The sequence below is a fragment of the Astyanax mexicanus genome, chromosome 8, assembly GCF_023375975.1.
Source record: "Astyanax mexicanus isolate ESR-SI-001 chromosome 8, AstMex3_surface, whole genome shotgun sequence".
Lineage (NCBI taxonomy): Eukaryota > Metazoa > Chordata > Actinopteri > Characiformes > Acestrorhamphidae > Astyanax > Astyanax mexicanus.
This window is the reverse complement of record NC_064415.1, coordinates 25,543,116-25,566,491: the sequence shown is the minus strand read 5'-3', so window position 1 is coordinate 25,566,491 and position 23,376 is coordinate 25,543,116. Positions and strand designations below refer to the sequence as shown.

Sequence of the window (23,376 nt, the reverse complement as noted above, 5' to 3'; positions counted from 1 at the left end):
ACTAATCGATCATACAATATATGGACATGACCTCAATCATTCTTGCTGACCTTGATATTATTAATTTACTTTTGTGCATTTTATCATCTTTGAGCCAGATGCACTGTTCTATTCTCTCAACAGTGTCATTTATCATGTAGTAAAAAAGTGCAAGGAGCACATTGTCCAATGCTCAATAATCAATAATCCATGGCGTCTCCATACACACAGAGAGGACTGCGACAGGTACTAATCAGCACGCATGTAAACCTCGAATTACAATCATTTTACAGTTTTACTGCTTTTTTAGTCTTTTACACTGTGTATTCAAGCCAATCATGAACATCTGTAGCTTGTATTTCAATGCAAATCAAACAGAAACAGCCTCTCTCCTTGTGTGTGGGGTGTGTCCAATGTGAAACAACTAGTGTCCAGAAGGGTGCCTGACTTCAAAAACAGCCGCAGAACTGCCATGTTGGATTGTGCTGTGAGTTCTGATAAATAATATGCTATGATTTGTCAGGTTCTTTTTACCGTGTCTGACACAATCTCTGCCAAAGCTGTAGAATGTGTAAAACTAACAACCCTTTCTGGAAATGAGAGTAAAACACCACTAACTTGATACACACTGAGAGAACATCACTCTCAACGAGCAAACACTACTAACAGCACAAAAAGCAATTGGCAAAAATGTGGAAATTCTAGCTGGCTTGTGACCTAAAAACTGCATTTTAAAGATTAAGTTGAACGATCCAAGCTGTGCCCATTGTTGTGAAAAAAAATTTGGTTAATTTGATGTACTCCTCATTTACTTAGAATATTCAAACATTTTATATAGCTCAATTTGAATGTCTGAAAATTCTTAATCATTAAAACTCCAGTATGTAATTGCATTATAATGAAACTTACACTCATCATCAAAAAAATTGTTGAAAAAAGGCTGCACCCAGAAGGAAGTGTTGGATTGTATTGCTATTCAGAAGGAAGATAATGGTTATTAGGAACAATAAATGATTTAAAAAAATCCTTGATTTGAGTGTGTAAATTCTGTGTAACACAACATGCTAGGCATCTCAGAATTTTAGAGGTTCTTGAGGGTGTATTGCTATAAATTTTTCCATGCAGTATGAATATTCCTGCAGATTTTATAGTAGGGGTGGGGTTTTAATAGCACATACAATAGCATCCCACACATTTTCAATTGGGGATGGCTCTGACGATCTGGGTACAACTATCTGTTTGAAGATGAGTGTACAGTATATTAACATAGTTATGTATTGTCCATAAAAATAGTTATCATGACAGGCCTAACAATAACTGAGCAACAGGGAAAGATTGTAGTAAAAAGTGGTAAAAGGCAGCTACTATAAAGCAACTTGTATGCACAATACTAATGGGCTGTGACAGTTTTTTGGGATAAACGGCAAAAGCACAGGGAATAGCAAAAGCTCAGGATGTTATGGGAAGCACTGTGGGATACAACCACCAACATCAGCTCTACATTAAATAATCTAAACTACTACATGCTAATCTCTAACACTGCAAAAGTAAATACATTTGGTCTGGCAAATATATATACGTATCCATCCACATCCATAGATTCTAATATGTTTTTTTATACCACACAACATAATAGACAGGTAAATGTGTAGGAAATAAAAAAATGAACGAAGAGTAGAGAAGGTAGAGAGCTCTTTCATTTTGAATGAGAGGACACCAAGAGTTCTGCAAAAAAGAGCCAGATGGAGAAAAGAGAGCAGAAGAGAGGAATGAGAGAGGGAAAGAGGGATGGAGAAGAGGTGGAGGGGGTACTCACTCTGCCTCTACCTGAGCCACGGGGCATTTGTACTGTGCGGTACTGAACAGACAGATATCAGCATACTGCCGCACTGTGGGGAGAGAGCAGGGACACACAGCAGGGTTACCAGGGCCGGAACGAAGCACAGTTACGCACATGCACATACACGCGCACACACACACACACACACACTCAAGTACTTTGTACGGTACACATATGTGCACAAATGCGCATAGAGACACACACACTTACACAATGCACAACATATAAAAAACTAAAGAACAAGACAAGGAAAGTCAATGAACAAACATAATTCATACACTGTAATAGTAACTGTAAATGGCCTCCACAGAGCTCATCATTATGATATCAATAGTTATCAGTGTCATTTTGTGCTAATCCCTCCTCCCAAATGCACACAGATGTCTGGTAACACTAAAGTAGACAAACACACTGATCTGAAAACTAAACTAAACACCTTTTAAAGCACTGTCAAATCCCAGTAAAAGGCAGTTCTTTATTGATACAGAGCTGTTTCTGTGGTAACCCACTCATTAGATAGTGAAATATTAACTTAAAACCAACGCTTAACAGATACTCATCAAAACTATCTAGTTAAATAAACACTCCAACTATCATAAATCAGGTAAATGGACAATGCAAAAAGGATGAGCAAGGTGAGACACAAATGTAGAGAGCAAGCAAATAGGCAGCAGGACAACAGGATAACACACAAAGCAGCTTTACACAAAGGTGTGCTCCTACCTGAGATTTTCACTCGCTTGACCGTCTTGGTGGAGTTGTTGGTGACGTGAACATTGACACTGATGGGTTCTCCGTGATAATAGAGCTGGAAGACAAAGAACAAAAGGGTGGTAAGAAATAATGTTGATTAATATGGAAACATTGATAGTCACAGGTTATAGATCAGGGGTTGCCAACTTGTGGCTCCTTGCCTGTTTATTGCGGCCCTTCCATTCATAATAAAAAATATTCTATTTTTATACATTTATAATACATTAATATATTTATTTTTGCTGCACACTTGTAGCATGTATTTGAGTCAGTGCTTGAATATTTATTGCGCTATATGACTTTTGGCCAGCCAAAGTCTGTTGCCACGGTGATGCTACACCCCGTCCTTCCTGAGCTAAACAACTGCTGTAACATTGCCGCATCCATGTAAAATGTAAAGCCAAACACAAATATGAAAATGAACTCAGAACCTTTTTACCAGAGTGGGTGGATTTGTTTTTTTTCACTAACTAAAGTTATGCCAAATGTCATTATCATATTTTAAAGCTTCTAATCTTCAACAACACTTTACCTCATTACAAGCCAATATGAATCACGAGTTTCCCAAAGGTACCGAAGCACAAGCTGAACACTTTAAAGTCAGACAAACAGCTTCAGAAGTTAGAGCAGTCTCGTGGTTGCTGTAGTACTGATATTTGTCTGCAGATATTTGAGTGAATTCATAACCTGTGGCTCTTGGCAGTAATAATTTTTTTCTGGCTCTTTGTGCTTGAAAGGTTGGCCACCCCTGATTGTATTTTTGTTTGTGTTGTAACACCTCTTTGTCGAGCGAGGCCTCCAAGTGTAGGGAGCGGTCCGACATGAGAAAGCTGCGCGTGGTCTCCACCATGGGCTGTGGTCCGGGTTTCTCTGGAGCATACTGAACTTTACGAATTACCAGCCTCACTGAGTTCCTATACAAATAAAGACATGTACACAAAGCTTAACATCTTTCCCTGGTACACAAACAACATACAACCTTTTGCCTGGGGGTGCAAAAGACATTAAGAAATTAAAGCACATAAGAAAAAAAATATATATATATGACTAGTACTAAAAAAAAGACAGCAAATGCAAAAACCCTACTGGAAAATTAAGAAATAACAGCAAAAGCAAAAACTCTACAGTAAAATAAAGAAATGACAGCAAATGCAAAAACCCTACTGGAAAATTAAGAAATAACAGCAAAAGCAAAAACTCTACAGTAAAATTAAAAAATGACAGCAAATGCAAAAACTTAAAACATTACAGCAAATTTAAAAACAGCAAGTAGATTCAAAAGTACAACACAACAATATTAACTCAAAAACTCATGCTTATTGCTAATAATTTACAGCTGAGTTAATTATATACTTTTTATTTTTTAAATATTCTTGTGCTCAAATTTAACCTTAAATTTTTGTTTTTCGCTGTCATTATTTCATTTTCAGTGGTTAAAAAAGCTGAACCTCTGCACCTTTTGTGAATCTTTTCCTCCACAGATTTTGCACAAAAAGCTCTGATCTCAAAGTCCACACCACATGCCTGAGAAACCAAAGATGAGAACATTTTAGTAGTAAAACAAAAATGTAAAGACAGAAGATGCATGTGCACTTTTGCTCATTTTTACCTTGCCTGTGTCCTCTGGTCCTGGCTGTAAAGTGACTGAGCAGGGGAGATTCTGAGGAATCTGAAAATAAACAAACACTAAATTAACAATAAGCTCAATTGCAAGAACACAAAGACAAGCTGGTGATGATCCTTTATGCATATTGTGCTTATATTATAAAAATAATTCTTGATATTATTATATATTTAGTTATTATTATTTAGTTCAACACAGCCTCCTGATTACATAGAATGACAAAATTAATAAAAAAAAAAATATTCACATTTTGAAGCATTTATACTTGTCTGTTCATCATGAAATTTTGTTACAATACTAAGAACTGTGAAAAAAAGTAAAAATAGAGAAGCACAGGTTCTCTATAACAGCTGTGTTATTTATTTTATAATAAAATATTCTTTTATTCATCAGTGTACGTTTAGAGTAGGCTATGGTTGCTACGCAACCTAACAATCAAAAATTATTCAGCACAATGGGTGAACAACCTCGTGCAGTATTACAGATTCAATGAGTGTGTAAATAACAGCTTTCAAACCAGGCTCAGCCAATCAGATTTTAGAATTAGATCTATACATCTCATGAACAGTATTACATAAAGAAGAAGCTGAATAAGTAAATAGCAAAATAATGGAGCTGTAATTACAGTGAAGTTGAATGGGTGTGCGTGCTGCCCGAGCTTTTTCAGCAGTCGCTCCTGGAGGCGGCTGAGTGGTTTGTGCTCCTCAGGCAGTGGGGGGAAAGCCTGGAAGGTGGAGATGTACAGATCCTTCCTGAATGACAGGCCCAGCACGTCCAGGTCCTCACGGCCATAACGGAAGGCACACGTCAGGGTCACAAACACTGGGCAGAAATAAATAAGTAGATTTAAATATGATACAACCAAAGATTACCTTTCTGCTTTAATTTAAATCTCTAATTAACAGGCAGTTGGTTATTTTGTTTACTCACCTTTTCTGTCTTTAAGATATTCTGGATCAATCAAAAGAACTCCATCTACAGTCAGATAACACACAAGATTAGCATGGCAGTACACACACACAGTTAACACACACACACACACACACACACAGATACTATAATAACCAACTCCTTCACTTAATTCTAGTCATGCTCAATTTTTAGAGGCCCTCAATATAATAATTTAGAGAAGTGCAAGAAATAGTCACAGTGCGAAGTGAAAGCTCAGCATTTTGGAAGACTCACACTGTGTACAATACTGAAGGCTTTCCTGTAACTTTAGAGAGTTTGAGGAACACTGTGAAACCCCAGTGTACAGTCCCAGTTAGGTACATCAGTGCATCAGTGTGGAAAAAAAAAACATAAGCAGAACTGTATTGACAGGCAAAACATAAGCAACACTGCACCATGTTTAGCTATAAAGGTCCAGTAATTATAAACTGTTTAAACCTTTGCAAATGTCAGTTTGCAATTATCACATCAATTACTGCTGTGAATATGTTAAAGTGTTAAGGTGATCTTTCCTAATTATTGTCTTTCACTAGATTAGGATGTGCCTTCATTATTTATTTTCTTCATCATTGTTATTGTAATCATATGATATTGAATATCACCGTTGTTCTTAGTCATAGTGAGATATGAGGTTTTCCAACTCTAATTCTGCATAAATTAATTAATTCAAGATTTATTACTTAGAGCTTAGACCGGGCCCAAAATATCCAGCCCATGTTAAAACTGAGCTTTTAAAAAACATTTTCTGAATGTTTGAGTGAGTAAAATCTATTCAGAATGATGTTACTTTACATTGCAACACTGAAGAAGAACAATTAATTTAGAAAAATGTTTATTTAAAACAAATCTCCAAAAGACTAGAACACAAACCATGCGAAAAATTATCCACATGCCTAAACATCGGTCAAATAGGCTACAAAAATGATGCCTGAATGACTTTCATCTACTCTAATATAATTGAACATGCTTTACGAATAGAAATTTCTAAACAAACTCATTTTTATATTGAGCTTATAGTTTATGTGCAAAGACACAAAAAACAGTAATAAGGCTATGCACTGCACTGCGGCTAGCTTGATATACTTGATAGTGCACCTTATAGTGCGAAAAATATATTTTGTCACAGAGCTGTTAAAAGGTCAATGATACAACACTGGTTAAACATTGGTTTTGCTGTTTCATACGATATGTTTATCATGACTGTACTTTACTATAGTTTTCAGTTATGAAGCTCAGAACACCTGCATGTGGTTGCCAGCTTGGTGGTAATGCCAGCAATGCTGGTTTTAGACTGGTTCAGGGTGATTTTGAATATCAAAAAATCTTAGTATTATAATCTTATTATTGTTTTTTATCACAATGTACAGTATATTTTTATATATTTTTATTATTCAGCCCTAAATAATTATAGCAGTTAGTTTCACACTTACAATATGAATGGCTGTGAGGCATTCTGCAAGTGCCAATGTCTCTCAATAATGGCACTCTGAAAAGCAGTAACTATTATCTGCCTTATAAGCTCTTATCCCAGCAGTGACCAGATGCCATTTAAAAGTAACAGCCAAGTTAATAATGCCAGTTAACAAGCCAATAAACCAGAAGCATAATCACCAACACCATGTTATAATAGCAAGCGACAAAAGTGATAAAAGAATGATGCACTCTTAACCTTCTCCAACAGCTGGACATAGTTTTTAAATGGATGACCTGCTTCTGTTTTAAAGCATCGCATTTCACTCATAATCCACTACAACAAAACACTGTAATGAAGCAGCTGCCTTTCATCAAAACAGTCAAAAGTAGCCAAAAATGGACAAGACGCTTCTGTAGCACAGTCTCTGTAGCACAGTCTCTCCTTCAGAACATCAGTATGAGTCTGAGGCACGTCACCATGTGTAATTGGAAACTGTCAGCTGAATATTATCAATATGAAGCAAGCTTTATATAGCCGCTGAAGCTTCAGACCTTGTGCTAACACTCATGGGCTCCTCTAAGCAACTAAAGGCCTGAAAATGAAAGCAATCAATACACACAAGACAGGAGAAGGCCTTAAGATGATGGCCAAGACTGTTTAGCTTGTGGTTTCTACAGTGTGGTGTGTAATTATAAAGTAGCAATTTAGGGGTCAGACTAAAATCTGCAACAGCAAGACCACTCAAACTCAAAACCCTGCATAAATGCTTGTTCAAATAAAAAAAGCTAAATTCTTATATTATAGCAAAAAGTGTAGTGTGTATTGTGTACTGTTCTTGTGTGAAGCATGATTTGCATATACCGATAAAATACCGTCCATATATTCATATTGCAATATATTGCAAAAAGCTGTCTTTTTTCTATTTGTTCTGCTATTTATATTTAATGGTTTGTTTGCAGTATATATGCATGCACCACATATTCTGCACTTTAGTTTTGTAATAGATTTATGTTGTTACATCACTTTATATGTGTTTTTTTGTTGTTGTTTTTTGTTACACTATTATAATTTTAAACAAAAACAGGGTCCTGGTAAGTTACTGTTTCCAAAATAGACAAAACATTGTTTAGTTTCTACTGAATGTGTAAAACTGTTATATTTATAATATAGACTACATATTTATATGCATTTTATTGCAGTAGTATACCCTTGAGAACATTTTTTTAAAAATGCAATGTTTTATCTTATTGCCAAGAATATTGTTATCACAAAAAAAAGACCTGAAATATCGTGATATTATTTTAGGGCCATATCACCCATTTCCACTAATTAGTCACACTTAGTCAGGCTGAACTATAATTGACAGCTTTGAGATTAACATACTAAAGGCTGCGGACAAAAAAGGGCAAAAATAGTAGAGTGCTAAAAGGCTCTCGGACTAATAATGACAGTTACGAATGCTGTGCTCTAATGTTTCTAAGCAGAACCATTACAGTTTTATACAGATCTATTTAAAAAATCTATCTTTTTTCCATCTGATCATCAATAAACTCCTTAAACAAGCAAAAAAATAAGCACAGAAACGGTCCCTGGAGTTAACAGGATTTTATATATGAATTATTATTTTTTTGTACAACCGAATACAACTGTTTTCAAAACACACCCATTCTACTTCCACCAGCCCTACTTAGGTGCACAAAGAGAGAGACAGAGAGAGAGAGAGAGAGAGAATGAGAAAGAGTGAAGGAGATAACAATTACAGTAAGTACTCTCAAAAAAGGCTACAATTACTTAATACTTAAGGATTAGACACTACATCTTCATTACACACATATAGTGTACACACACCTACACCCCCACACACACTATTCTCCTTCATTAGCGGAACTCCTGCGTCCCACCTAACTGAAGTGAATGGGTCCCTTCAGAGACTTGCTGTCATGGAAACAAAGCACGCCAGGGACAGAGAGAGGTTTTGGAGGAAATGAAAGAGCATCAACATAGCACACCAAGCACTTCCCAAACCTCCAATTATCTGTACCTTTACACTTCAATTCGAGACGCTTCTTACCACACTAAACTACTGCAAACCTACACAGAGCTATGAATCAGGATTACACACTGTTCTGGCCTTAACTTTAGACGAGTGGGTTATAATAAATCATAGCTGGAGTCTAGTTCGGTTTTTAAGGTCACTGATTATCGTGAATGTTCTTGTTTAGTAAAATTGTAGGTTGGTCTAGGATGGTTCAGTTGTTGGTAGATCCGTGAGTGACAAACATTAAAGGAGAACTCTGATGTCAAATTGTCTTTTGGTGTAGTAAAACATAATAAAGAGTACTAACCTTTCTTGAATAGCTGCAGCTTTCTGAGATATTTTACAGTTCTAACACCCTGTAGAATGGATGATATGGGGCATATTTTGCGCCTGCAGATAAATACATTTTTATATCTCTATCCAGGCTCAAAGTAGCTCCACACTTCTTTGGTAGAATCTGGAGAACCCTGACATTTAAAATGATGCATAAATAACTTTAAAAGTGCAAAAGAAGCTTATTAAAAACCACTTTTACCTTTACCTTAAGATGGCGGCGCCCAGAGATTAGGTTACCCTACGGGTTGTAAACAGTGGTATTTAATAAGCTTCTTGTGCACTTTTAGTTATTAATGCCTCGTTTTAAATGTCAGGGCTCTCTGGATTCTACCAATAAGGTGTGGAGCTGCTTTGAGCCTGGATAACAGTGAAAAAAGCTATTTATCTGCAGGGGCAATATATTCCCCATATCATCCATTCTAAAGCATGTTGGGAGAAACTACAAAAAATAACTGTATCTCGGAAAGCTGCGGTTAACAAAGGTTAGTAATAAAGGTTACTCTTTTTCATGTTTTACACCGGAGTTCTCCTTTAAGCTAGCAGATGCTGTTGTGGTGAGGTCTTTAGTTTATATATCAGTTGCCATGATAAATCCTGAGGAGACTTCCCACCTATAATTACCTCTATAAGCTGAATACTGGTATAAAACATTACACTGGCACCAATAATCAGGAGAAATTCTATTTTTATATACCGGTAGTTAAAATTAGGCAAAAATTACATTATTGACTTATTATACAATACATGTGCATGGATTTTAATGACTTTCTGCTTTTTTTCTCAGTATTGCCCATTGTGTGTTTTTTATAAAGGAGAGTAAATGAGCTGGTAATGCTGTTTAAAACAGCTTTTTATTACAATTATGTATGGGTAATACATCACCAGAATAAAATATTTTTCTTGACAAGCCTAGTAAAAATATTCAGACTCACCAACTGGGTCCACATGATCTAGATGATCCACAAAGTCCCTCTTCCCCAAATATACCGTGAGCTAGGAGAGGAAAAACAGAAAAGAGAAAAAAGTTTGATCAAAACAAGTCTGGACTGGCTAAAACACACACACACACACACACACACACACACACACACACTTCACCAAAAGCTCTGAATCATGCCAAACTGACCCCAAGTCGCTCCACTCCCTTCCTGTAGACGACCCTGCCAGACCGAGTGATATCACAAAAGACATCCTCCACACTCACACAACTCTCCATCAGACAGGGTGGAGAGAGACACAGAGGGACAGAAAGAATGACAGAGAGAGAAAGAGAGAGAGAGAGAGAGAGAGAGAGCAGACAGACAGACAGAAAAGCAGACAAATACACAGGGAGCACAGAATGCACAGGCAGAATACAAAAAAGCGTGTGTGGGGGGGTTTAAGCTGAATAATTCAGAATAAATAAGGCAGTGAAAAGCTGGCAAGAGAGCAAGAAAGGAGGCAAAATGAAACAGAGGAAAAGAAAAGAAAAAAGCTGAGTGATTTGGTACAGGTGACACCGCCAGATATAAATATGCAGATGAAGAAAAGAAGAAGAAGAAGCGAGGAGAGGAGACAAGAGAAAGGAGTGACCCTGAGGAAATGACGAAGGAAAGAAAGAGAGGGAGGGAGGGAGGGAGGGAAGGGGTGGAGGAAAAAAGACAGAGAAAGAGAGGGGGCTATAGAGAAGAGAGATAGAGAAAGAGAGATAGACTGATAGATAGAGAGAGCACAGCAGGAAAAAAGATGGTCCACTGAGAGTAAGGAAGAGACTTATCTTGCAGGCACACATACATATATGCACACGCACACACACAGTAAGGAAGAGCACGCATGCACACACACACACAGTTAAACTCAGGAGTATTACCTTGCAGTTGGGGCTGGACTTCTTGAAGACTCTGTTGGGAGAAGAAAATGCACAAAATTAGACTTTCTTAAAGGAATACATTGCTAAATAAAATACAACACATTAGCTATTAAGTTTGATTAAATCTTTTAATATACTCAGGGACACTAACCCGCCATAGCCCTCATAAAAACCCATTCTTTCCTTTTATCATTCAGTTTTTTGCTCCTTTTTTTCAGCTCTTTTTTCCTCCTCCTCGCTCTTGCTCATCAGGAAGAGAAAAGTTAGTCTTCGTTTTTTTGTGGGACATAAACTGATTAGGATCCTCCTTGACAAACTTTATAAAACAGCTAGATAAAGGTTGTTACATGTACCATTCTCCAGCTGTTCAGCTCTGCTCTGGAACATATTTATTTAAACTCTGCAGTTTTATAATTAGCATGTTGATCAGAGTACAAGCTTCTCTCAGCTGCTGCCAGCTTCACATCCCTGCCAGCCCTGATTGGTCAGTCTGGATTTAACGCATAGACAACGCAGAAAGTCGGGAAAAAAAAAATCTCATTTTTATCCCATTTTCTCCCAATTTACACTATCAATTACTCGACCCACTCATTAGGACTCCTATCACTAGTGATGCCCCAACACCAGGAGGGTGAAGATGTAGCTTTGCCGAGTAGCATCACAACGTGCACAGAGGAGAACACAGCGACTCGGTTCCGATACATCAGCTCACAGACGCTTTGTGCTGCGGATATTACCCTTCTAAATGGTAAGGGGAGAGAGTGCCATCTACCCACCCAGCCAATTGTGCTCCCTCAGGGCTTCGGTAGCCGATGGCAAGCTACATGAACAGGATTCGAACCAAAATGTTTTTGATAAACATTTTACACAGCTTTGCAGACCATCAGATTTAGATTCAGTCTGAAAAACATCATTATAATATTTGCATGTTTGTTCTTAAAACTTGACATCTGTAAAAAAAAAAAAAAAAGAAAAAAAAAAAGGCCTGTGTCAGTGGCAGAGGTTGACTAAAAAATAGAGCTTCACAGCTTCTACAGAGTTAAAAATATTAAAAGCTGCCATGAAAAAATATTAGATTTACTATTTACTGTAACTTATGACTTTATATCTGATTTGGTTTAGGACTGCTCTCTGTAAATTTAATTGACTACATAATACATGTTGTATCTACTTAGTTATTTTAATTTAAAATACATGTGTCATTCACTTTTTTTAGTAATTTAGTTTAACATAGTTGTTTAAGTTACTCGGGAGACAGATTCCTGCACAGCTTTGCGAGTGAAATCTTGATTATGAGTGAAACTCATGCAGCAATATAACTCTTATAACTATCAACACAAATGCTAGCCAGTCTACCATTGTATACACAACATAATACAGTAAAGGGAAAAGGGAGACACTCCCAATATGAAAATAAATGATTGCAGGTTCATTTAACTCATTACAAATTTTCAATTCAGTAAATTACATAAAAGGCTTAAAGGGCTTACAGTTGAAGATTACATAAAAGTTGAAAGGCTTACAGCTCATAAACTCTAGGAAAAATTACAAAACCTATATACTGTACTAATACACTGTCATCATCACAGCTTTCACAAAGTCTTCACAGAAAAATACAACAAGGAATCCTAAAGTCTGTGGATATTCTTTCTAATGAATAGATTGAATTGCAATTCATGACTATTGCAGGTAAGCTATACAATATTTTTTCATGGGATGTGGTGGGATGATGATTAGCCAACATTCTGACCTCATTAGTCTTTGGTACAAGCTGTTTAAGTTGATTATTCATAAAAAAATACATAAACATTTACATATCCTTTTCTGCAAATCTGCTTTCTGTCTGCTTAACTTTTACTGTGCTGTTCAGAACAGCCTTAGACACAGTTTTAAAGGAAGAAAAAACAGCAAGATCAGCTTTTCTGTTCTTCAGTACTCAGGCAGGCTGTGAGAGCCTGTGAAGTTAGCTACTGTTAAAATATTGTGACATGGAGTTTTATTAACACTGCGCAGCACCAGATCAAACACAGCATGCGTTTCATTTGGCCTGAACTACAGAGTCAGTACTTAAGCGCTGGATCAGCTGTACAGGTGAGTGGATCAGCAGGAGCAGCCTCTGTCACTTTGATCCACCATTGCACTTTCCATCTCCCTTTCACTTTTCCTGACTGAAATCACTGCACCATGTCACAATTCCTTGATGCTACACCCATTATCCATTTTATGTGCTTCACTGAGCATTTAGGACATTTCATAGTGCTATAATATATAAGTTCAGACTGTAGTACCTCTGTTTCTCTGCATACTTTACTTGCTATCCTCTTTCACTCTGTCCCTCAATGGTCACCCTTGTGAAAAGTAGGGCTGCAACGATTAGTCGTTATCATCGACAATGTTGATTATTTATATTTGTCGGCTACAAGTTTAGTTGTCGACTAATCGTTAATTTGTAACCGTACCGCATTACACAAAGTGCTGGGGACAGAAGCACAACGGGAGATGGGTAAATGACACACTCACACGTTACACTCAACGTAGTCTGTGTCTCCAAAAGGGCCCAAACACAACAGATTACATATTTACTCACTAAATATCAGTATTTTCCATGTTTTAACTACATGTCATGTGAACGTTTAAATGACTTTTTTGAAATCTTATGTTCAGCTGTTTCTATCGTTTTTTATAGATGGAGAACGTGGCAGAAATAATCGCTGACTAATCGACTAATTGAAAAATAATCATCAGATTAGTCGCCTACCAAAATAATCATTAGTTGCAGCTCTAGTGAAAAGGAAGTATACTTAAGAGAATTAAAAGTATGTTCAAATTAGGTAAGGAATACTTAAATTACATTTTTAATTTAATATACTTAATGAAAATACACATTAAATATACTTTCTCTATATTTCCATAAAATGTATTTTTCATTCATGTGCTTTAAATTAGACGTTGTGTTGATGGAAAATATATGTAGTAACTTTAAGTAACATTTTTCCAGTGCCATTAAGGTGTAGCCTACACAATATGTGCAACAATACGCAAAGTAGTACAGCTACGATATACTTCCAGTGTATTAAAAATTAAATTTAACTTAAATCTATTTAAATTCACAGAAGTTCTACGACAAAAGCACAATCTAATGATTTTATATTGTATTTTTAAATATAGCTTAAATGTACTTAAGCTGCCATAAGTTGTGTCAAAATAGAACATTTAGTATGTATTTAAGTACATATTTTACTTTTAAAAAGTATGTACTTTTCCATAGAGTAGTGGATAGAGCAGATATTGTTCTCTGACATGGTGATGGTGTGTTAGTGTCTGTTGTGCTGGTGGTGGTTCAAGTGGATCAGATACAACAGTGCTGCTGGAGTTTTCATACACTGTGTCCACTCACTGTCCTTCAGTCTATTAGACTTCTTCCTAGTTTCTCCAGCTTGTGCTGTAGATGTAAAGTAAGAGACAGAAGCTCATCTGCTTCCACACAGTTTGTGCTGGTCATCCTTTAGTTCTTCATCAGTGGTCACAAGACATTGCACACAGGATGCTGCCCACAAGATGCTGTTGGTGGATTATTCTCAGTTCAATTCTGTATCTGATCCCCTTATACCAGCACAACACACACTAATACACTAATCAGCACTATGTTAGTCACTGCACTGCTAAGAAGGACCCACCACCCAAATAATAGCTGCTCTGTAGTGGTCTTATGAGGTCCTGACCATTGAAGAACAGGGTAAAAAAGGATAATAAAGTATACAGAGAAACAGATACAGGACCACCAGCTACAGTCTGTAATTATGGAACTACAAAATGCCCTGTAGGCTTAGTGTAGCTGAAAAAGGAGGTGGTCATAATGTTATGATTAAATCTGTATATATCAGCTCATCATCAGATCTGAGGCACACACACACACACACACACACACATTAATGGTTGAGTGAGAGAACTGTGCCATATGGAGTGTGTCACTGAGTCGTAGGAGTGGCTGCGCTCTTCAGAGAAAGCTCAGAGGTCAACGGCCCAGCTGCTGGAGCTCCGATCTGCTCCGTTCTTACACACACACACACACACACACAGACACACACAGACACACACACACAGAGCTGGCTTCATGCTGTAACGCTGTTTATTATATCTTGGTAGTTTCTTGCCTTGCTGTTGTCATAGGAACGCAAAAAGCTCATCTGGCTGCCATGGTAACTGAATGAAAAGTATGTTTAGGTGAGTATGCAGCTTATCATGGATAAGTGGATAAACAGACTGATAGTTATCTCTATCTCTCTTTCTCTCTCTCTCTCTGTGTTATAGTACGTGTCCACTGGCCATTTCTCCTTAGCGAATCTTACTCATTTAAATGCCTTACAGCCAAAAAGTTCAGCAGAGTTAAAGTATAAGAATTGAGGTAACACAGTTAATAACAGCAACCTTAAATTGCTCAATAGAGGGAGAGCTCTTCACACTGCAGGCTGTGTGCTTACATGACTGGAAGTAGAGTGAGGTAGAGGTTCACATTGAACACACACTAAACTACTTCTTATCGTGGGAAAAAACTAGTGCAGCCAAGCCAATCCTGAGAAATCTTACAGAATCTTAACTAAGAAAGGATTATCAATATTGTTGTACATCGCATTTGTGTCTACGTCATACATCCCTAGTGTAGAGTAAGTGAGAAAGACCTATTGAATTTTAACTTAGCTTATCATGGATGTCAACCAAATTCCAGTTGTTTCTTATAATGTGTCAAACAGACCAATAGAAAAGCTATAACATTTTTATGATTTATTTTCCCACTTTCAACGTTTCTTTTAATGACGCTTTCATACAGATATCACTGCACACTAGAGCAGTGCACCACCACTCCAGAAATATTCCTAAAAAACTTTAGCAGTTAAATCAGTGTTTTGATTTGCCATAACACCAATCCTAAGGGCCTGAGTATTCTCACAGCAATGCTTAATTACTTATGGTTAGTCCAAACGGGCTGATCTGTAAATATTTTTGCAAATCATCCTACCAAACCCCCGACTAGCACTGCTAGTATTAGCATTAGCCACAAACCACACTAAGCGCTAGCTCTTACACTATTTAGAGATGAGTATATCTGACTGTAGTCTGCGTGTGTACAGTAATAAAACAAGCTACATGGTTCCTCAGTGTAGCGCTGTCTGACAGTATTAGCCACTAACCGCTGCTAGCAGTTAGTTACTAATGCTAATGTTGGTGCACCCAGCCTTAGTGGAAATCTGGAAATGTAAGCTTAATGTAAATAAAATTTTCAAAAGAAAAATCTGTGTATATTAACATCCAGTGCTTGTTTTTTTTAAGAATTACATTTTTTTTTTACTTAACTTACCTGTTGAATTAGAAGGAAAACATGGAGACACCCCTGTTCCTTACTAGTGTTGCATAATCCGCCTTATAATCCAGTACGCCTTGTGTATGAACATAGACCATAAAATAGACGTTCATTGATAGTGCGCCTTATAGTGTGAAAAATACAATTCATGAGTGGTTTAAAATAATTCTAGCATTATACAGAGTGTGTTTATAAGTATTCTAAACATGGCTCTGATGTGTTGTAATGCATTTTTATAAATTATTAAAGGCATGTTTACGATGCCTTATGAGTGTATTTTATTGTGTTGCGTTTACAACGAGTCATATAAACATGACATTAATAGAAAGTGTTACTGTATGTACCTTATAGTATTAGTGTGTAGTTTGCAACTGAGACGCAGCTATAAACACACTTCCTCCTGCTGTAAGTTTCCAGACTTTTGTGTAAGAGTGATGATACACTGAACTTAACACAGATAGTCATTTCATCACCTTACCACGCACTCAGCCAAGAAACTGGAAAAACCACTGACACAAAACACACTTCTACTACACTCCAGTAAGCAGGAGCTGAAGCAACTGCTAACCAGGAACAGAGAAGCCTGTGGAGTAATCGACTATAGTTCATGGTTTCAGCTCACTGCATACTGGAATCTGAGGCCTTCACTTTTTTCTGGCCCAGATTTGTGCTTTATGTCTAATATTGTGTGCATGTGCATGTGTGTGGGAAGAAGAGAGAGAGCAAGAGAGCATGTATGAGCGCACATCTATATGTGTGTGTGTGTGTGTCTGGCCAGCACTGGCCGGTACCCCATGTCTGTTGTAGCTAATGCAATATTAATAAGATGTATTCATTAGAGGGCTCTGGCACAGTCAGAGACTTTAATGGTGCTTTAAAGTTTCATCAGCCGAAAGGGAGACGAGAGAGAGTGATAGTGCGAGAGAGAGAGGAGCACAGAAGGCAGAAAGAGAGATAGATATAGAGAGGCAGAATTAATTACTGTGGAAAAGGCAATATAAGAGTGAGATCTGATGAAATGAAGAACAGGAGTGAACGAAGAAAGATAAGAACGGCCCGAAGATAAAAACGGCCTGAAGAGTCAACAAGAAGAAAAGGAGATAATAGAGGGGAGTGGGAGAGGATGATGAGTGGAGACAGAGAAAGAGCTGAATGTAAGAGTTAGGAATGAATTGAGCTGTCTGAAAGCTAACAGGGCTTTGTGCAGGTATAGAAAGTTGAGACGATGAAAAAGAGAACAAAATACCTTATGATAAAAAAAAACTTTCTACATTCTTAAGAACACTGTTGTATTCAGCAGCTGTAGTGCTGTGCTCTTAAATGCATTTTTATTTGTAATAGCAACTGTTGCTACATCAGAAAAGCTCCACAGAAGAGGTTTTGTCCTCAAGTTTAACCGTTCTGGTATATTGACTACGATGTGATACCACAGGGGATGGCTTGAGATGCTCAGCTTACACCTGTATAAGCTGTAAGGTTTTACCTTGTGAGTAAGGCTGAACACTATAAATAGCGTGCTCATAATGTGGCAATGAAACAAAAAAAAAAAAACAGTTTGTGTGAGTTCAATAGATCAATAGAAATTTCTGTTCTAATGTTGTGTGTACCAAGAATACACTGAATATAGAATGCACTGAACAGCACAATCTACTGCAGGTGAATTGGCAAGCAACTCTGGCAAAACTTACATTCATATTCAATGCAGGAGACCTCACGCATTCCACAAGTCAGTGCAGCATTCTTTAGCTTCCAAGGGACATGGCAAAAATCATGGGACACAGTGCTAGTCCCTTATCCCATGATATTTGGCATGTAGTGTACCGTCGGCAAAATAATTGCCATAAGTATAATTTATTTTCAATTTAATACCATTTCATTCCACTGATAATATGATGCCATAACAGTGTAATAATGCTACTAAACCCCTTTAAAAAGCAGTTATGAGTTAATTAATAATAATATGGAAACATATACTTTTTTGATAGATCATACTGATCATCAGAATTTGCAGTATGGAAAGTTTAAAGTGGTTATTGTTGATAAAGTTGCTTCCAAACACAATAAATAAGTAAATATTAATACAGCATGGATCAATGTCAATATCAGATGACAGTGCCACTTAAGCGACTTCTAAGACTTTCTTAGACTTAAAATGTGAAACCGGGGCTCTGAGTGGTCCAGCAGCCTAAGCGCTGCCACTATGATTAGGAGATCGGTGGTTTGAATCCTGTACATGCAGCTTGCCATCGGCTACCGAAGCCCTGAGAGAGGACAATTGGCCTTGCTCTCTTTGCGTGGTTAGATGGTGCTCTCGCCTCACATCACTCCTTGGGTGATGTCGCTCAGCACAAGGTGTCTGTGAGCTGATGTATCAGTGTTTTTTTTTCTTAGTACACAGTCTTCAAAAGAGTAAAGTAACACTTAAATCAATCAAACAAAAAAATGATTTATTAAAATGACTTGACTGAGAATTTTTTGTGCTTACTCTGAGTTTAAATTTATTAAAATAAGGTGAAAATTCTATGTAAGACTGATCATTATTCATTAATAAACTTATGAAGCTTATTAGACACAAAATCTTGTCAGAGTTTTTTTTAAAGCCTAGTTATTTTGCATGCTTGTGACATTGACGGTAAACTGGTCAGAAACAGGAAATCAACCCAACCCAGTTACCTTGGGTGTGAGTGAGTGTGTGTGGGTGTGTATGTGTGTGTGTGTGTCTGTAATGCTTGTGACCATTAAAAGTATCACATTCAAACTGACACACACACACACACCACAGGACCAGCGCTAAGCCTAGGCATCTGTGTGCTTGTGGTTACGTAGGAAATAAGCTGATATCCTGTATGGGTTTATAGCATGATTTTAGCAACCACACATACCATACACTTCATCTCTTTTAGAAGGTTTGTGTGTGTGTGTGTGCGCCTCTGTAAGCCGGAAGGAGACAGGGAGAGCTTATTATTTATGTGGCTTTGTAACTTATTGAAGGAGGGATAAAAATGGAGAGATGATGAATAAATATGAAAGATGGTGTTAGACTGCAGGCAGTGAAATAAGACTGATGCAGTTTAGGGGAACTCCTGGGGGCTTATTACACTCATAATTAAGGAGTGCTTTGTAGCTTCTCACCACAAGTTCACACTCTGTATAACAAGCACATACAGAGAATCCACACAGAGGATTTTTATTAGTCATCAAAACCACTTTATCCTGTTTCTGACATAGTCATTTACTTCTAAACTTTTACTTCTTTACCTGCTATCTAAGCCCAGCTAGCCAAATAAAACCAAAGAGATCTTCGGAAGCACCAGGTCACCACCCCCAGCTGAACACCATCAGCTCTGCTGTAAAAATTGTGAAGAAGTCTCTTGGTCCCTCCAAACCAGCACCATAACCAAGAGAGTCTGATAGTGCCTCTAAGGTTCTTAAGGAAAGTAATTTCCTTGCACTGTGTTTCTTGTACACAACAGAGCCAGTTGGCTTTGGCTCGGCTCGGATTCACTCTCGCAGACACAAGTTTTAATCGTCAATACTTTTGCCAGTTACTCAACTGCAGCTGCTCTGAGCTGACGGACACTCTTTGGATCGGTGGATTTCAGTGATCTTGGTGGATCTAGCTTAGCAAGTGAGCTTTTAAAAAAAAGAGAAAAAAAAAAAAAAAAAAATATATATATATATATATATATATATATATATATATATATATAAAAAGAAAGCAATCGCTTTCTTTGAGTCATTCTCATCTAACCGTTTATAAGTAGGGTTTCATTCTGTGGTAAACAGACTGTTCGTCATCATGCTAACTAAGCTATTGCTAACCAGCTTCACTCTCCTGATTCACAGCACATGGATATTTGTAGTTGTCAGGCTGACAGTTTAACACTTTAACAATTATTTAACCTTCTATAGCCTGGTGTTGCCCTCAGACAACAAACCACTTTTTGGTCATTACAGCATACACTTTTATATTGTCATAATGTTTCTTTCTTTAAATATAATGTCTCAACATGTCTCCATCCAATGCAATAAGGAGGGAGAAGGTGGAGTAATGCTTTTAGGAATCAAAGCCACATTGGATTGAATACCATTAATTTATAGATTAACAAATTGTTTTCACGTGTTTACATTTTACATTACATTACACTTAGCGGTCGCTTTTATCCAAAGTGACTTACAAATAATAATAAACAGTTAGTAATAAAGGACACAAAAGCAGAAGTTCAAGGCAAAAAAGCAGAAGTTTAGACAGGGCCTAAAGGAGGCCAAAGGGAAATACTGGGATAGAGGAGGAAAGGAGGGAAAGAGGAAAATGAGGATAGATGTAGTTCTTTTGTTAGAGGTGTTAGGTGGTCTTTGAAGAGTTCTGTCTTCAGGAGTTTCCTAAAGGTATTAATGGATGCTCCTACTTTCATTTAAATAACCATTAATCAAAATTATTGTGCAAAAGAAAAGCATATTTTGCAATTTAATGACATTTTTATTTACTTTCTAAACCAGTGTTTATCATTTGTATATATTAGTATACAGTATACAGTTATACCACATTTTTTAGGGAAATTAAGCCAACAAAGCAGTGGTGGTTATTATTTTCCTCTAAAACTATTAAAAATCAATGCCGTAGAGGGTTAAAACTGTGTAAGTAAACTGACCCTTGTATTTCACTATTTTTCGTTTTTAAAATACGCAGGGTGAGATGGTACGAAACTGTTTTGAACACATAAAAGCAGGATATTATATGGTGCTTTTGCATATATTATATATTGTAATAAATTAGTAAGACTGTATAATGGTATACTTAAACTTTGAAACATTTTTAAATGGTTTATTTTTCAACTGACTTCAAAGAAGGCTCTTGTGCACAAACCTCTGCCAACAAAGCACTCGACTACCCCACAGGAAGGAACACACACCTAACATCATCATCACATTTGTTACAGACCGGATCAGATTCATTCTATTTTTCCCTCTGATATCTGATCTAGCATTTTTTGCTGATATTGGCCTTGTACCAAAACCCATCAATACCTCTGCTTCATCTGTACTGAATATCTATGCATGGGTGTGTTTGAATGTGGAACAGCAGGTCTATTATCTGAACCTCTGCAGAAATCTCTGTTCATCTGCTGCATATCGCTTACACTTTCCCTCTTCTCAGTGTAATTTCTTCACTCTCAGATATCTGCAGGCCGAGTGTTTCTGATTAGCGTAACTGGGTCAGATGTTCGCTTGTGTGATCTGTAAAGAGCCTGGTACTGATTTACAAACACATAGCGGTGAAATACACACGCATACACAGAACTCTGCATCTCTGCCAAGCAGGAATGCAAATATTAGTGAGAGCAAACACACACGCACACACACACACAGTCTCTCACAAAGACAGATGAACCGACAAAGAGCGGCTCTGCTGTGGTAAATGGCAACTTAATCAGAAGATGTGAGATAATTCAAAGAAAGCTGCCAAAGCTTCTTCATTCACCACCATCACTGACTCAATCCTGCACACACGCCAAGCCTTATATAAATGACGAGGGTGTGAAATCAAAACGCACTAAAGTGCAGTCTGCTGCTGGCCCTGAGGAGGAAATTTATGGAATTGTTTTCCATATAAATCTACTTTGATAAACCCAGATGCCAGATCTGAGATTTAAAAAAAAGAATAAATTAAAGGACCACAGTTGTCCCCTCACAAATTTAAAAGCCAAGATCTCAAGGTTTTTATTGTCTTTATTGACCTGTTTTAAGTTCGGTCACTTCACCATAATGCAATGAGGATCCTATGCAAACATGACTAAGCCATAGGACTGCCTTAATAACTTAACTTGTTTGGACGATTAACTGTCCAAAAAAGAATAGCAATAAACATTAAATAAGATTTCATGCTACTGATATTATAATAAAATAACAGCACAATAATAATCCATTAAAGTGCAATAAATTGTTCATTATTAAAAAAAATCTATCATTGGAATTGGAACACATTTTCTTAATTTATTTGCTATTAAATACAAATCAAACACTAGCTCAAATTTTGATTAATGAGCTCTTATAGTCATGAATATAAATATTGAGGTCAGCATAAATAGTTGTGGTCATGCCCATATATTGTATAATAAGTTGATAAATGTAATTACACCACAGTTAGTTCCGACCCTGCGATGTGATTGGCTGAGAGGAGTTTTATGAGTGCCATTATCAGCTGGTAATGCACTATAACCGAAGCTCTCCATGTATTACTCCGTCACATACAGGTAACCTAGCAATGATGCAGCGCTTACCAGTCAAACAGCACAGCAGCTACAAACAGAGCAGCAATGAAGCTATTTGAAATCGCCGAGTGTTTACAACCAAACAGATTGCAATTTCTCGTCCTCTTTAACTACAAATCTTTAAAGCTCACCTTCCGCGAAAATCCGATTTTTCTTGTTTTTTGTGGAATACAGTAGGTCTCTCCGAGTTGAATGTGTACACCTGCACATTAAACTGTTTTGCAGCCCCCATTGTCTGCAGGAGCTAAGCAAAGAAATCCCCCCTCCCCCCCTCCGAAAAACGGGTGAATTTTGAATTATCTTTCTGCCTACGTAGGCAGAAACTCACAGACCAGCCCACCTTGGCTCAAGAAACTCCCAGAGGCGGAGCTGAAGCGACGCAACATCACCGCTCATCAGTTAGGAGGTGGGAGGCAGTGAGTGGCAGAGCGGTGGAGGGGCGTCGCAGTGCTCCTAGCCAATCAGAGGAGAGATATTTGCATGCTGTTTGCATGTATGAATATTCATGAGCAAAGCTGGAATCCGGTCATTTTGGACACACCCCTACAACAGTCCATTAAAAAAGAGCTATACAGAGACACCTGAGCACTTTTTTTTTTACAAAAACGGCTCACATGTCATTCATTCATACTAGAGACCACAACTAGACATTTTAAAATGAAAGAAAAAACGACGGAAGGTGAGCTTTAAATAAACAGCAGTAATGGAACTGTGGTATAATCACAATAATACACTTGAAGTTTGTGCTATAACTTGCCAATATTACACATTGGCAAGTTATAGCACAAATTATTATTGCTCAATTATATGGTAATTATAATAATTATATGTAATTATTGACAGGCCTATTAGGCCATACCTTTTAGTGACAATGATTGGTGTCAGGTATGTAATCAGACTTTTCCTAATATTACCTTTATCACTCAATATGAGTAAATTTTAAAAAGGTATTTATCGCTTT

The 23,376-nt window shown here is 37.3% G+C and overlaps 1 protein-coding gene across 1 annotated transcript in view; it reads right to left on the bottom strand.

Annotated features, from left to right (window-relative positions):
• The window catches only part of arrb2b (arrestin, beta 2b), a 73,271-nt gene that overhangs the window by 8,754 nt on the left and 41,141 nt on the right, over positions 1 to 23,376 (bottom strand). The window contains exons 2-10 of the mRNA XM_049482472.1: positions 10,785 to 10,815; positions 9,868 to 9,928; positions 5,127 to 5,171; positions 4,822 to 5,018; positions 4,182 to 4,241; positions 4,029 to 4,096; positions 3,351 to 3,486; positions 2,543 to 2,627; positions 1,796 to 1,868 (exon numbers count right to left, since the gene is read on the bottom strand). Of these exons, the coding sequence (XP_049338429.1) occupies positions 1,796 to 1,868; positions 2,543 to 2,627; positions 3,351 to 3,486; positions 4,029 to 4,096; positions 4,182 to 4,241; positions 4,822 to 5,018; positions 5,127 to 5,171; positions 9,868 to 9,928; positions 10,785 to 10,815 (756 nt within the window). The remainder of the gene's footprint in view (positions 1 to 1,795; positions 1,869 to 2,542; positions 2,628 to 3,350; positions 3,487 to 4,028; positions 4,097 to 4,181; positions 4,242 to 4,821; positions 5,019 to 5,126; positions 5,172 to 9,867; positions 9,929 to 10,784; positions 10,816 to 23,376) is intronic.